Here is a 15,654-nt window from a genome sequence, read left to right as displayed (position 1 = left end):
CGAGGCTGTTGTCTGAAAATTTTCAATTGTGTCCATTGGCTCTACGTTCTACGTTGTTGACCTGAGTCTGAAATTCGGGCACGTTTTTGGGGAATATTAGTACTTTGAGTAGTCTGGGCATTTTGTACTTGATTATTTTGAAAAGATCTAGGATACTATTGATTGCCAGAAGAATTATTATTATAACTGCTATTATTCCCCAGTTCCTATTTGAGTCGAACTTGTTCTGTCTCTGTTGATTGTTGTTATATCGATTTTGGTAGTTATTATTTTGGATTCATTGACTGACTGATTATTTGGGTTAAAGTTTCTTGCTGATCTAAAGTATGGATATTCGTCGTCATCATTAGAGTTTTGGGATGTATACGAGCGGGTATTTAAAGGTTTATCTACAAACAATCCTACAGCTTGGGCAGCTTGTTTTAATTTAAGAGGAGTTGATATATCAAATTTGCTTAACGTAATATATGTTTGTACTGGCAATTTTTCGCGAATCACTTCAGCTAATGTATCATTCAAAGTTCTTGAAACTGAAACCGTGTTTGATGGATTGTTATCTAAGCTGAGTTTACAACATATTCTACTTGTTTGTTCTTCTAATTCTTCGACAAATCTACGTAAATTATTTTTGTATTTAGTCTCATGTTATTCCATAATCATCCGATGTGGAGGTGTTGCGCTGTTGTATTCACTGATAAGTAAAGTCCTTAATTCCTTCCAGTCCTGTGGTATATTTCTCATCAACAATGTTCGGGCTCGTCCTATTAGAAGGTTTCGGATGGCTGCTTGTATAATTTGATGTTGGGCTTCTGATGTTGTCGGATAATGGTAAACTCGTTCGTCAACTTCCTTTATGAAGAGAGCCAAGTAGAGTGGGTCTTCATTAAATTTGTTTATCTGCTTATGTTGCAGAAGAAAATGGTTCATGGCCACGTCTGTAAGAATTTGTGTTGCTTTTGCGGCTGTGGCTGCGGCTGATGTTGATGGCATTTCTATTTTTACAGTTTAATAAAAATTTTTTTTTTTTTTTAATTTTTAAAAAAAATGTTGTTTACATGAAATATATCAGTTATTAGATTTATTATCGCTGAATTTAGACATTAGAAATCCTCATTCGTGATTTGACTAATGTTGTTGTTTTATTTTCGCAATATTTTAAGTAAGTTCGTTTTGCGGATACAAATAAATTTATTTTCACGAAGTGATTTTTTGAAGTCCATTTTAGGTAGTCACTCGCGAGGATATTACTTGTATCCTACCGGCTGCGCCAATTAGATTTTTTACTTTGCGATATATTAAAAAAAGCGATTTTTATTTTAATATACAGTGGAGTTTTATTGGTAATGTCTTAATAGTTAGATTCCCAAAATTGAACTGTATTTTTAATTGCATTATTCCTATAACTATGGCTTTTATCGGTGACAGCGACGCTAGCAGCGAAAGTGGACTTCGATCAGAAGATTTCTATTGGTCGAATTGGTGGCCTGATGGGTGGGTTGTCAGACTGCATCTTTTGTTTATTAAATTTGGATTGGTCAAAGCTTTTATGCTGATGAATGGGTTCTCATGCTGGACCCTTTGTTTAAAAGTTTACCACTTGTTTATGTCTGCTGTCGTCGGTAAAGGCGTGTGAAATGTTTATAATAAGGGGACTGTTGATAACAGGCGTGGGTAATGTTTATGTCTGATTAATTTGAATAACTCCTATAGTAGGCTCTGAAATGTTATGTTTGACAAATGAATTAATGGGTATCTCGGGATATACAGGTTGGGTGTTATGTTTGACAATTGAAGTAATGGGTATCTCGGGATATACAGGCTGGGTGTTAGGCTTGATGTCTGGAGTATTTGGTAATACGTCACTTATATGTATATATACATATACATATGCAAAAATCTAACAAAAATATATTTTTTTTAAATTCTATTTTAATATTAGATTTTTCTCTATCTTTAAACCACTTATGCGATGGGGTGAAAATAAAATTTTAAACTAGCCTTTTTGAATAAGCCGCTAGCCAAAAACTTCTTTGTTCTTTAACTATCTTTATCCCTTGTATTAATCTTACCTTACAGTTCTGCCTAGGAAAGATAAACTTTTTTGAACACGATATTGTTAATATTTAAATTCTTATTGTAATCTACCATTATTGTTTTTTTTACATAGCCTGTCGCCGAAGTGCCGTTCCGGATTAATATGGAAAACGATGACATTTCTCGAGACGCCTTAAAATCATTGATTTTTGAAGAAACTTTAAAATTTAAAGAGCTACAACCAGAAGGAGCGCTTTAAAAAAACTTAGTATTTAAGCAGAAAGCCATTCTAGCTTTTGCTTAGCAAAAACCATAATTACCCGCACTTTGTAATTGCCTGTAATTTCTTTATAATAATAATAATAATAATAATAATAATAATAATAATAATAATAATAATAATAATAATAATAACAATAATAATAACAATAATAATAATAATAATAATAATAATAATAATAATAATAATAATAATAATAATAATAATAATAATAATAATAATAATAATAATAATAATAATAATAATAATAATAATAATCATAATCATAATCATAATCATAATCATAATCATAATCATAATCATAATCATAATCATAATCATAATCATAATCATAATCATAATCATAATCATAATCATAATCATAATCATAATCATAATCATAATCATAATCATAATCATAATCATAATCATAATCATAATCATAATCATAATCATAATCATAATCATAATCATAATCATAATCATAATCATAATCATAATCATAATCATAATCATAATCATAATCATAATCATAATCATAATCATAATCATAATCATAATCATAATCATAATCATAATCATAATCATAATCATAATCATAATCATAATCATAATCATAATCATAATCATAATCATAATCATAATCATAATCATAATCATAATCATAATCATAATCATAATCATAATCATAATCATAATCATAATCATAATCATAATCATAATCATAATCATAATCATAATCATAATCATAATCATAATCATAATCATAATCATAATCATAATCATAATCATAATCATAATCATAATCATAATCATAATCATAATCATAATCATAATCATAATCAAACAAACTTGGAATTTAGTTACTGCAGTTAACTAAGGGTCGTTTTTTGATAACCATTCAGTTTTTATATTAGCGAAAATAAAGGTCTAAACTGCAGAATATATAATTGACCAAAATTAGAAAATATAAAACATGAACTTTATGTTCGTCTTTTTGTCGTGTTCTAAAAATTCCACAAAAATTGTCCCCTGCCGTTTCTTATAGACTGTATATAAAATATATTTGTTTGCGTAGCTATAAATAAAAGCAACATTATTGTAAAGTTTAGAAAACGACCCTTAGTCTTTAAAACAAAAACAAACAAAAAATTTGTTGATTTACCTATTACATGTAATTGTTTCGTAATAATCTTAATCAGTTTTAAAAAACGAAATTAATATAAGAATACAGGCCAGGAACAAATTTTAAACCAATTAAAAAAATTCTTATTAAATCTGGTAAATAAAAACAAATTATTTTGCTTAAATTAGATACCTATCATAACTTTATTCTTAACATGTATAACAAACATTTTTATTAAACTAATTGTATAATTATGCATTCTTTGAAATAATTTCGTTTACAGAAATAATATATCGCACTATGCAAGCCCAGCCCTGCGTGTAAAACTACAAAACAGCAACGAAATTAGTTTTAAAGCAAAGATAAATTAGGTTCAGAAATTCTTTATATAATATTTAATATAAGCAATTACTATTGATTAAATATTTAGATATGTACGTGGACAGTCATAGTTTTAATTAATGAATAGTGTGAAAATAATAATAACATAAATTATCTGGTGCATTCCATTTATTAACTGCAGGATGGTTTTCGTTTTTTGGTTGGCATAAGCTATTAAAAAAAGTGGACCAACGGATCCAAGCACGAGTCCTTATAGAAATGTGGGCAAACATCAAGTTCGCTAGGAAAATAGAAATTACATAATATAATAATATAATATATAGACAATTATAAAAAAAGTAAAACTAGGTAGGGTGCAAATATGTTAAAATTGTAGTTTCCAAAACAGGGATAGAGGTTGAAATACCAATTTGAATATATAGATTTTAAAATTATAATTAGGCCAAAATTAGATGTACATTTAAGCAAGTTAAGAAGATGGTAGTTACGGGCTGGTCTAAAACGCACATTAAAAATTAAGCGACCTACCAGTTCTATGGAGTCAATATCACCTCTGACAAGGTTGTGCATAAAATAATTCCAAGCATGATTCTACGATTTACAAGAGTGGGTAAATAAAGAAATAGTAATCTACTTGAGTAAGATTATTATATTATTTAATCCCTTAAAATTCGGATTATTTTATTATTTTGATTATTTGATTATTTGATTATTTGATTATTTTGAAAATAATAATAACATAAATAATCTAGTGCATTCCATTTATTAACTGCAGGATGGTTTTCGTTTTTTGGTTGGCATAAGCTATTAAAAAAAGGGTTTTAATTTAAAACTCCCGTTAATTAACCCCAAAGACGCTTTCCGCAACAAAGGCTATTTCATAAAAATTAGCCTAAAATTTGTTCCTAAATGTATACTATTTTTGTAAACAAATTCTATGCCAATACTTTTAAAAAAATTAAAAGTTTCCTAAAAAATTAATAATTTTTCACATGTGGATGTGAAAAATTGTGTTTTTGCTAAAAATAATATATGTATAACATACAAAACAACAAAATAAAACGGCATCTGTAAAAAAAAATGTTCGGGTGAACTAGCTTCATTCGCTATAACTTCGTCAGTCTTTATTATTGTTTAACGTTGATTCCATATAAACAGTACAAACAAGTGGCTCAACGGATCCAAGCACGAGTCCTTATAGCATTGTGGGCAAACATCAAGTTCGCTAGGAAAATAGAAATTACATAATATAAAGACAATTATAAAAAAAGTAAAGCTAGGTACGGTGCAAATATGTTAAAATTGTAGTTTCCAAAACAGGTAGGTAGAGGTTGAAATACCAATTTGAATATATAGATTTTTATAATTATAACAAAGAACACGAAAGGGTTCATACAGGCCAAAATTAGATGTACATCTTAGCAAGTTAAGAGGATGGTAGTTACGGGCTGGTCTAAAACGCACATTCAAAATGAAGCGGCCTACCAGTTCTATTGAGTCAATATCACCTCTGACAAGGTTGTGCATAAATATAATTCCAAGCATGATTCTACGATTTACAAGAGTGGGTAAATAAATCAATAGTAATCTACTTGAGTAAGATTATTCTATTATTTAATCCCTTAAAATTCAAGTAGGTTCGTGGTAGTTGACCTTCGCTTAACCAACCATGTTAAGAAGGTGATATTAGCGAGGAACACAAAATGATAAGTAACAATGCGCTCAAGTGCTTAAGGCATTGCAGACAATTTAGAAATACCTCTATAATTTTGAACACTCGACTTTTTTCTGCATTAATGGAGTGGAATTATAAAAAAAAATAAAATTTGACCTGTTTAAATTTTAGGGGTAAACTGAATATAGATAAGAATCCGCCACTAAGTTATAAAATGGCTTCGGAACATTTGAAAATTTGGATTTACACCGGTTCAAATAATTCTATGTATTAGCATTGACTGTTAAGAACATTAAAATCCGATCGAGCAACCACATATTTCAAAAAATCAGATGTGTTGCCCGTCCTCTTGTACTTTTTGTAAGTGTTTGTTCTTAGGTTTTGGAGGTGTGTTGGAGGAAGACTATCAGGAAAGCATTCATTAAAAAAGTGTTTAAAACACTGTAGAGTAATTTAGTGGCTTTTTCCACATCCATGCAATTGTATAAAGTCACATTTCCTTTTAGTTTATAAAACTAACTGGGAACAAGTATCAGGGCAGGGTAGGGAAATTGTCAATTTCATTAGTGGCACTTTCCGTATCCATGCAATTGTATAAAGTCACATTTGTAGAAGTCTTTCCTGTTAGTTTAAGAAACTAACTGGGAACAAGTATCAGGGCAGGGTACGGAAATTGTCAATTCCATTGTGGTATGGTATCGGTACTCTGGGACAACTAGATCATTTCGAGATATTACGACCTCGGACGGATCCAAAACAAATACCAGATCTAATTGCCTATTTAAAAAGTTACGGATAAAGCTAATTTGTAGAAATGATAGGTCCAAGAGTCTATCAACAAGTGAATCACAAGTAGAGGACCAAAATGTATCTGGAAGACTTAAATCTCTCAAAACAATCAAATGATCCCTGTCAGAAATTAGAGATAGAATAGAATCAATAGCAGACAAATTATGTTCATAAATTACAATGTCCGAATTGGGATATAAGAACAGGTTTCAAAAATAGATAAGGCTGACTTGAAAACTTTTACACTTACTAACTAACTAACTAACTAACTAACTAAATTCTATTTCATTGGGCTAATCAGTCTGAATTATCTCCGATGTAAGACTGGAGTTAAAAGCAGCTATTGCAAAAATTAAATATTCTTAAAAACATTAAAATTATGATAAACTTAATTATTCGATAGTTCCTCTGGCAGCTATATGATATCGTTTTCCAATTTCAATAAAATTAAAAGCGTAGTTCTAAACTGTCAAATTGTTAACTAGTCAAAAAGAATTTCTAAAAAAAAATACAAAATAGAAAAATTACATATAAAAAAAAAGTTTATATATTATTGTTCTTTGGGAGCTTTATAATATAGTCGTCCGATTTTGATGAAATTTAAACCGTAATTCTGAAATATTTAACTGTTACTAAATGTCAGCAAAGTTATACTTTTTTTCATTTATTTTTTAGATTGTTCCTATGGGAGCTTTATGCTATAGTCGTCCGATCCGGCTCTTTCCTTCTTATATACTACCTGCAATAGAAAGACAACTGGGAAAGTTTCATGCAGATAGCTTAAAAACTGAGAGACTAGTTTGCGTAGAAACGGACGGACAGACGGACATGGCTAGATCGACTCTCCTAGTGATGCTGATAAAGAATATATATACTTTATATGGTCGGAGATGTCTCCTTCACTGCATTGCAAACTTCTGACTGAAATTATAATACCCTATGCATGAGTATAATGAGTTATCAGTACCAACAAAACTGCAAAACTGCAAGCGGGCACGGGGAGAGCACGCTTCGTATCCTGCATATAAGCGGGCACAGCAAAAAATAAGCCGAAAGCTCCCGACCAGTGGAACCTAACCAATGATGTCCCAACCGAAAAGTACAAAAACTACAAACTGGAATTGATTCCTGTTCGCAATTAGAAATAAAATAAACGATTGAAAAAATAGATTTTCGGTTCTTGTGTTTGTCAGGAAAACTGTGTTGAATTGGTTAGAAAAAAAAAACTTTTCAAGTTGGCGTTAACAAATTCTTTGCCACTTCTATAAAAAAGGTTAACATAAATGAAACAAAAAATACAAGTGAGTGACGAACAAGATTATCCATCAGTGACCAAAAACGAGTGACGAACAAGATTATCGATCATCGATAATCATTTAAGGAATATTAACTCCTTAGGAGGGTGCTGGTAAGAGAACGCGAGTTTCTTGGTGTTGCGCGACGTGCTGGTGATTGATTGCGCACTTGTAGTGAACAAAATATGAACTAAGCTGAGGAAGATTTAGCTATGGCGCTCAAAAGCGGAGACTTGAAGGGAGAGTTGGAGCGGGAGACTCGACATTGGTATGACCAAAGACTCTATAATACACTAAGATGTTTAACGCTTATACAACCGAAAGGCAAGCAAAATTTTCAGCGTGGATTTTCGATGTGGACCCACGATTTTAATAGTGTGCGTTGTCTGTGTTTGACGTTTTGTTTGTGCTAGTGTTTTTTGAAGACGCTCCTGGTAATCTAAGTCTTAATATCATATCTAACTTAACTGAATTAAACATTTTTTTTTTATATAACATTTTTTATTTTTTATTGTTTTTTTGAAAGTGTTTCGACCAGTTACAGATGTACAAGTGAGATGGCGGAGCGCACGGCAGCACTGGGCAACAGTCGGCAGCCGTCGGCAGCAGTGAGCTCCGCCGTCTTGCTTGCGCGGATTTTTTAAATTTTGTATGGGAAATCGCTGTTCGCGCACCGAAAAACACGTTATGGGGAAAACAACCAAACCAACAAAATAGGAATTAATCGCACGATAGGTTCAATTGAAATTATTTCTTGATTTTATTAGCTGTGCTCGGAATTGCAGCGATTTTGTATAACTGACTTGCCGAAAACTTGACTTCAAATTTTTTTACATGTTTTCGCTGTAGCTCAGCTGAATAGATATCGCGACAAATGTAGCGTGATAAGAAAGACAAAGAGCAATAAACATGCAAAGCTGTATAACAGCCCTGTGTGTGCAGCGCACGCCTATGAGCATTAGACTAGGTGCTGGCGGTCTGCTCTAAACATACTCCCCCCGTAGGAAGAGGCACGGTTCCAACCAAATGGAATTCGATGGGCAGAGCGGCTAGTTTGGTGACGGCCTTTTTGGTAAGACCTGTAACTGTCCGGACCATAGCTACTTTGACGACGCCGTCCTTTCCGGGTATGACTTCATGGATGCACCCAAGCTGTCATTTCATCGGGTGAAGGTTGTCCTCCTGAAGCAATACAACACGACCGATTTGGATGTTGGATTTTTTGATCCGCCATTTGCTTCGTTTTTGCAACAGAGACAAATACTCTCTGCTCCATCTTTGCCAGAAGTGCAACTGCATTTGTGTTTTTCTTTGCCAACTGCTTAACCGGCCTTCGCGAAGATGAGTAACGTCAGGCTCAGGAAACCTTGTGTAGCTGGAACGTTTGAGGAAATGCGCTGGCGTTAGCACCTCAAAATTTTCAGTGTTTTCTGAAATTGGACAAAGCGGACGGGAGTTAAGAATGGCAGAAATTTCATATGCAAGAGTTCTCAATTCATCAAGGGCTAAGATGGCTGCACCGACAACTCGGAAGAAGTGAAATTTTGCCGATTTTACAGCCGCCTCCCGTAGACCACCGAAATGTGGGGCACGCGGGGGTATGAACTTCCAATCAATCCCATTCGCTAAGCAGGAAGAAGTTATCGAAGCCGAACTCCTTCAGTTCCGCAAACTCTCGTTTCGCGCCAACAAAGTTTGTCGCATTATCACTCCAAATAGTACGTGGACTGCCTCTGAGGCTAATGAATCTTCTCAAAGCTGCAATGAAAGAATCAAGCAGAGAAAGACGGCGATGTAGCACTTGTGGGGTGCTTTGTTCCGTACCTCTGACTTGTGATAGAACGACCCACAATAGTCCACTCCTGTGGTGTGAAATGCTGCGTTAGGCTGAACTCGATCTGCTGGCAGGCTACCCATCACGTGTTCCCAAGCAACAGGGTTCATCCGAAAGCATCTGACGCATTTGTTGATGATGCTAGCCACGAACTTTGGGCCTCCAATTGGCCAATACCTTTGCCGTAAAGCAGCGAGCAACGCCTGTGCCCCTGCGAGGAAGTATTTCTCATGATAATAGACGATAATCGCCCTGGTGTACGAATGATCCTTGGGTAACAATATCGGATGCTTAGCCTCGTAGTCCAAGCTCGCATTTTGAAGCCTTCCACCAACACGAAGTAAACCCTCAGAGCTAAGTATTGGCCTCAGAGAAATCAACTTGCTCTTCGGAGGACAAGGCTTGCCTTGGCTAAGAACCTCATACTCCACCGCTATGTGAACCTGTTGAATGCTCCTTAGAAGCAGAACGGTTCCGAAGCTGATCTCGTCAACGGTAAGATAGATGGTTGAAGGTAATGATTTGGCTCTGCAATTTGAAATGAATCGATAAATGTACGCGAAAACACGCTGCAACTTGTCAAATGAGTTGAGAAACTTGCAGTTGATATATATATCAGTGCCAACGGTTCCAATTAGCGCCGTGGAACGCCGTTTCGGAAGGTTTTTTACTGCATCTAATAGGGAGGACCAGTTCGACGCTCCTTTCAGTAGAAATGGAGGTCCATTTGCCCAAAGGGAGTGCTCCAGCAATTCTTTGGGGGTACATCCGCGCGATACCACATCCGTCGGATTCAAGTCTGTTGGAACATGAGACCATTCTATTAGACACAAATACGTTGAACTCCCTCGGAGGTTGCCGAATCCAAGCCAACACAATAGACGAGTCCAACCAGCAGAGAAAGGTGAAATCAAAACCTATGGTTTCCTTAACGTTTACGATAAGCTCAGCCAATAAACACGCTGCTGAAAGTTCTAATCTTGGTATTGTTAAAGCTTGTAAGGGAGCTACTCTAGACTTGGCGCAGAGTAGATGTGCTTCAGCGTTGCCATTGGCCCCGACCGCAAATATAAGCAAGCGCCGTAAGCTGCTGTGCTAGCATCACAGAATCCGTGCATCTCAACGGAAGCTTACGATTGCATTACGACTCGTGGAAATTTTAGGTTTTGGATGATCGACAACTGAGAGGTCAACTCCCCCCATGACGAAAGAAGGGGCTTTGGCAGTTTCGTCCCAACCCATATTAGTGCTCCATAGTTTTTGCAAAAAAAAATTGGATTTTGTAACAATGGGTGCTATTAAACCAAGCGGTTTCACAATTGTTGACAACACAATCCGTTTTGTTGCTCGTTGACTTGATAAAATATATGAAAAGTTAAAGAGAAGATTATTCTAAGATGGATCCCAGACCAACTCCAAAGCTTTGGCGATAGCTGATCCGTCGTGGAATTTAATCAATGGCTCTTTATCGCGATCAGACTCTCCTTCGAGAGCGCTTGCTTCATTCGAACACCATTTTCGGATCGGAAAGTGGGGGCGCGCTAGTAGCTCCTTTACCTGATGACGAATTTCTTTCACCTCTTCAACTGAATCGCCACCAGAGATTAGATCGTCCACATAGAAATCTCCACGAACGATTTTTACTTCAACTGGAAATGATTACTCTTCATCATAAGAAAGTTGATGCATGGATCTTATAGTCAAGAAGGCAGCCGGTTCCATAAGTTACCGTGTTTGGTTTATAAAAACTCAATTTATCTGTGAAGTTCTCTTGCCAAATGATACATTGCAAAAAGTCATCAGGGTACGAAACACGAACGAAGCGGTACATCTTGCAGATGTCTCCACGAAGAGCTACTTTAAAAAATCTAAACCGAAGCAACATATTAAAGATTTTTGCTGAATTCTTGGTCCTGCTAGAAGCAAGTCGTTTAGAGCTATCCCAGATGTAGTTTTAGCAGAACCATCAAAGACGATAAGAAGTTTAGTGGTAGTGCTTTCAAGCTTCTGAACAGAATGGTGAGGCTAGAAAAATTATGGCACCGCTGGATTCCTTAATGCGAGAGACTTGTGGCCTAAGTTGAGGTATTCCTGTAAAAATGACGAATACTGCGCTTTCAGATTTGGGTTTTAATTTAGTTTTGATTCCAAACTTTTAAAACGACGACGGGCCAGACAGTAGGAGTCACCTAAAGATCCGAATCCTTAAGTCGATAAAAGGTGAACCGATTATTGACCATTCTCCAGCCTAATGCAATTTTCTGTGAAATGCTGCTCGCATCGTAAGTCCTCGGCCAGCATCGATGGTTTTTCTGAACTAATGTCTTCAATCTCCCAAAACCGCATTACTACGGCAGCAAGTGTGTCATCATCTGAATGATCAGCAGGATCCTTGACAATGGCAGCCAACACAGAATTGCGATTTAGCATACTTGACAGGCTTCCAGAAACTATCCAACCAAGCTTAGTGTTCTGAAGCTTGAGCAAGGTGCCATAGCAGCCCACATTAATTTCCCCTTTAGCGATTATTTCGAAGAACAGGCCAGCGCCAATTAAAAGATCAATTCGTTGTGACTGGTTGAAATGAGGGTCAGCTAGCGAAATGTTTTGTGGCATCCTCCGTCCTGTAGTATTTATATTGAAATTTGGCTGGGAATCAGTGATACTATGGGTTACAACAGCTGCGAATGACGCACAATAGCTTGCATCCCGTGATTGCACCAAATTATCGACTGCCTTATCAGAGTTCATGGAAGATTCCCCTATATCAGAAATTAGTGTGTGCGATTGTCTAAGTTTCAAATTAAGTTGGCTTGCTAGGCGCGTATTAATAAAGTTTAACTGAGAATCTGAATCTAATATTGCTCGGCAAGGCATAAATGCATCAACTCTATTTTTTACGTAGATTATGCAGTTGGAAGCAGCACGTAATTCATTGGCATTGTATTTAAGGTTTGTGGGGGAGAGTGAGTTAAATAGTGATTAGGTTGTGATAATGGAGATGAGCATGACACTAGTGATGATGAAGTCGATGGTTATGGCTGAGAGCTTATAGATGGGTCGGATGATGGAGATGAAACTGAGGTCGATGGTATGGATGCCTCTGGGATAATGTGCAGTAATAAGTGGTGCTTCATGGGACAATGTTTACAATGAGTTGACTTACATTGCTGCAAGCTATGCCCCTTGCGTAAACAGTTGATGCAAAGGTGCATTTTCTTTGCTTCCCTATATCGAAGACTGGGACTCAAGCAAATAATGATCTCCAGCATCGCAAAATATGCAAATTGGATGGTTTGAATTAGTAGCAGACGTAATCAGTACACTTGGGTTATATCTATGCATGCTTTTTCCCACCTGATGGTGTGGTGTTTGAATTACCCCAGCTTGGTTCAAGTTTTCCATCATCCGGCACCTCTTCTTCAAGAACGACTCCATAGCAGCCCAGGTAGCCCAAATCATCTTTCCATTTTGCACGGGTCCTTTGATCCAGCTTGTGTGTCACGATATGAATGAGAAATCCATCCAGAATTTGTTGTGTAGGATCATTGCTTAACAACGTCTTGCAATATTCAAAAATTGTTGTATACTCTTCATCTATGATTATTTGCTATTTCCCTTTTAGTCATTCAGTTAATGGTTTGGTTATTTTTGCAAAATCTTTTATGAATTTCCTGTAATACCCAATGAGTCCAAGAAACAACTTTATTTCCTTTGGTGTTTTGGGCAAAGGAAAAAGCTTTATGGCCTCAATCTTCTTAGGATTTGGTCTGACTCCTTCCTGTGTCACTACATGCTCTAAATACTCTATTTCCTTCTTTAAAAATTCTGATTTATATGTTTGAAGCTTAAAATTTACTCCACTTATCCTTTTAAAAACTGTCCTCAAGTCTTGCATGTGACTTTGCAAAGACGGGGAATACACAATTATATCATCCATGTAGACCAGACAACTCTCCCATCAGGTTATTCGACACTCTTTGTATGAGAGTTTGTGTTGGTTACATATACAGACCTTATAGCCACTTGGCTCTTATTTACATGCACAAGTATTATGGCATATACTTCCGCTTGGAAGACGCTGTAGTGATCGGGAAGTCTGAATGATTTCCTAATGTTGAGTTGATCAGAGTATATACTTCCGCCGACGTGGTTATCTAATCTTGAGCCGTCAGTGTAGATGCTTCTGTGGGCCCCGTGCTCCCAGTCTCCTCTACTTGGACGAGTATTTCAAAAGGAGTTTTGTGAAACTCTATTGGTTTACATAGGTATTTTTTGTTTGGGATTGACTTGTTTTGCTCGAGAATTCTGGCATGACCATATGTTTAGGGTTTCCATTGTCCAGTGTCTTTTAAACGAACATAGGGATGCCATCCGTTGGACCATGTCTAGGATTGCTGTGGTTGTCTGCGTATTTAGCGCAGGCCACCTTATAGATACTCCGCAGAGTAGAATAGGCTTGACTATTGCTATGTATATCCAGTTGACGATATTGGGAGACATGCCCCATTTCGTCCCGATGGCTGTCTAGTAGGTGTAGAGGGCAATTGTTGCTTTCCTCGTTCTCTCTTAGTTGTTCAGTCTCCGTTTCAGACGATTGCCTAGTACCCCCAAGTATCTTGCGTTTCTACTGAAGGAGACTCCAAGGTATGCTACTTCAATGGCTTGTGAAGTGTTAATTTTGCTTAAAAATAGTGAAGGACAAGATCTGTTGTGTAAGTGATAAGTAGTGTCGGTCCAACAACGCTACACAAGCTTTCATTGGATGATATTCGGAAATATAATCCTTGCATCGTACTACACAACTGCTTTGTATACATATGACGTTATATTTTAATCTTCAAAAGCCTTGCGACATTACAAAAACAGCGGAGAAACACTTTCGCATTTCAGAGGCTATCCGAATTTTATGTACAACCGTTGGAATGACACTATGGGCCTGAAGGCAACGCTTGATGCGATTACGGTATCGTGGTCCGTCGCTTTTTTTTTCTTAAAACCTAATGACTCTTGTGACTTCTTGTGATTAGAATATGATAAGCGGGTTAGCTTCAAGGTTGTTGAACATTGGAAGCATAAAGCTATTTGTTTTCCGGTAGACGGAAATCTCCTGTCTGTGTATGTAAAGCTGATTCTCTCTCGATTGGAGCATATTTGCATGATTTAGCTTTCCACAGAGAGTTACTTGAACTCTTGCATAGTAGTTAGTTAGCTATTACCTTCCACAGAGCTAAGTGATCTATGAGCTTGCCACTCTCGCGGAAGCCTTCTCTTATTTCGTTGCAGTTCTTCAATTTCCCTAGAAGCACGACTACTGTCGGAAAGTTTATTAGCATATATAATTGGAGGCACTAACGCTTCTACTGAGCTGTCGATGTCTACTTTACAGGAAATGTTTGGGTAGCCATGTATTTAAGCCAATCTGTTATACTTAAAGTTAGAAAGTGCTTCGAAAATGGGCAGTAAACAGCGCTTTCGTTATGTAACTGCTTGCGAGTATGGCAATTAATAAGGCTGGTGCCATTCTTGATCAGAAGGGCAGTACTTTATAAGCCTTACATCAGGATGATTTCGGATACAATTAGTAGCCAATAAGGTGAAATAGATTTTGTTCGTTAGGTGAGTCTCTAGAAACTGCAACTGCAACTGCCACTTGCAAAAAGATATTTTACTATAAACCATCTAAACAGATTTTTGTTTGATAAAGAGCTTTAGGAGCAATTTCGAGTGCGCAAAAGCTCCTGCGGCGTTTGCTGTATTGCTACCATTTTCTTTGTTATAGTTACCAATATTGATTCTAATGCACTAGTGAAATGACAGTAATTTCTGGATCCTGGATCCTAATTGTTGCTGTAATATTCCTGGAGTGGTTTGCTAAAATGTCCGCATAGAGGCTAATGTGTATGACTCGTGGGTTCCCGGGGTTGTGGTTCATGGTATACACGGAATTTTTTGTCCAGTGTCTGGGTATCGAGCTGCAGTTATTTGTTGTCTTAGGCGATTTTTTAACTCCTTATAGAGAGGGCAGCCTCTATAGTAAGCAGTGTGAGCAGTTGCAAGATTTTTCGGCAGAATGATCTTCCTTATTTACAGGGCACATCCCTCTTAGCATTGTATTTTTGTATACATAAATCGAAGTGAACTTTTTGATACCTTTCATCACACAAGCACTCCCTAAAAAGCGATCCCCGGACTCAGATTGGACTAGCGCTAGTTTCGTCTGCACGTCACCGCAGACTCTTCAGCTACCTCTGGGAACAGCAGCCGAACGTCTAAAACTTCTCTTAGACTCAAATCAGA

The 15,654-nt window shown here is 36.4% G+C and overlaps 1 protein-coding gene across 4 annotated transcripts in view; it reads left to right on the top strand.

The window, feature by feature from the left end:
• Positions 1 to 15,654, top strand: part of LOC108150556 (mitogen-activated protein kinase ERK-A) — a 155,237-nt gene that overhangs the window by 130,015 nt on the left and 9,568 nt on the right. For 2 of the 4 annotated variants that reach the window (XM_041710135.1, XM_041710134.1), the window contains exon 8: positions 2,168 to 2,402. The exons of 1 other annotated variant lie outside the window; for it this stretch is intronic. In XM_041710135.1, coding sequence (XP_041566069.1) covers positions 2,168 to 2,293 — 126 coding nt within the window. In that variant the 3' untranslated portion in view covers positions 2,294 to 2,402. Of the gene's footprint in view, positions 1 to 2,167; positions 2,405 to 15,654 lie in introns of those variants that run through there. One more of the 4 variants, XM_041710137.1, reaches the window with a different exon arrangement.

This window comes from Drosophila elegans, unplaced genomic scaffold (genome assembly GCF_018152505.1).
Source record: "Drosophila elegans isolate 14027-0461.03 unplaced genomic scaffold, ASM1815250v1 contig_801, whole genome shotgun sequence".
Taxonomy (NCBI): domain Eukaryota; kingdom Metazoa; phylum Arthropoda; class Insecta; order Diptera; family Drosophilidae; genus Drosophila; species Drosophila elegans.
This window is presented reverse-complemented; position numbering and strand designations above follow the sequence as displayed.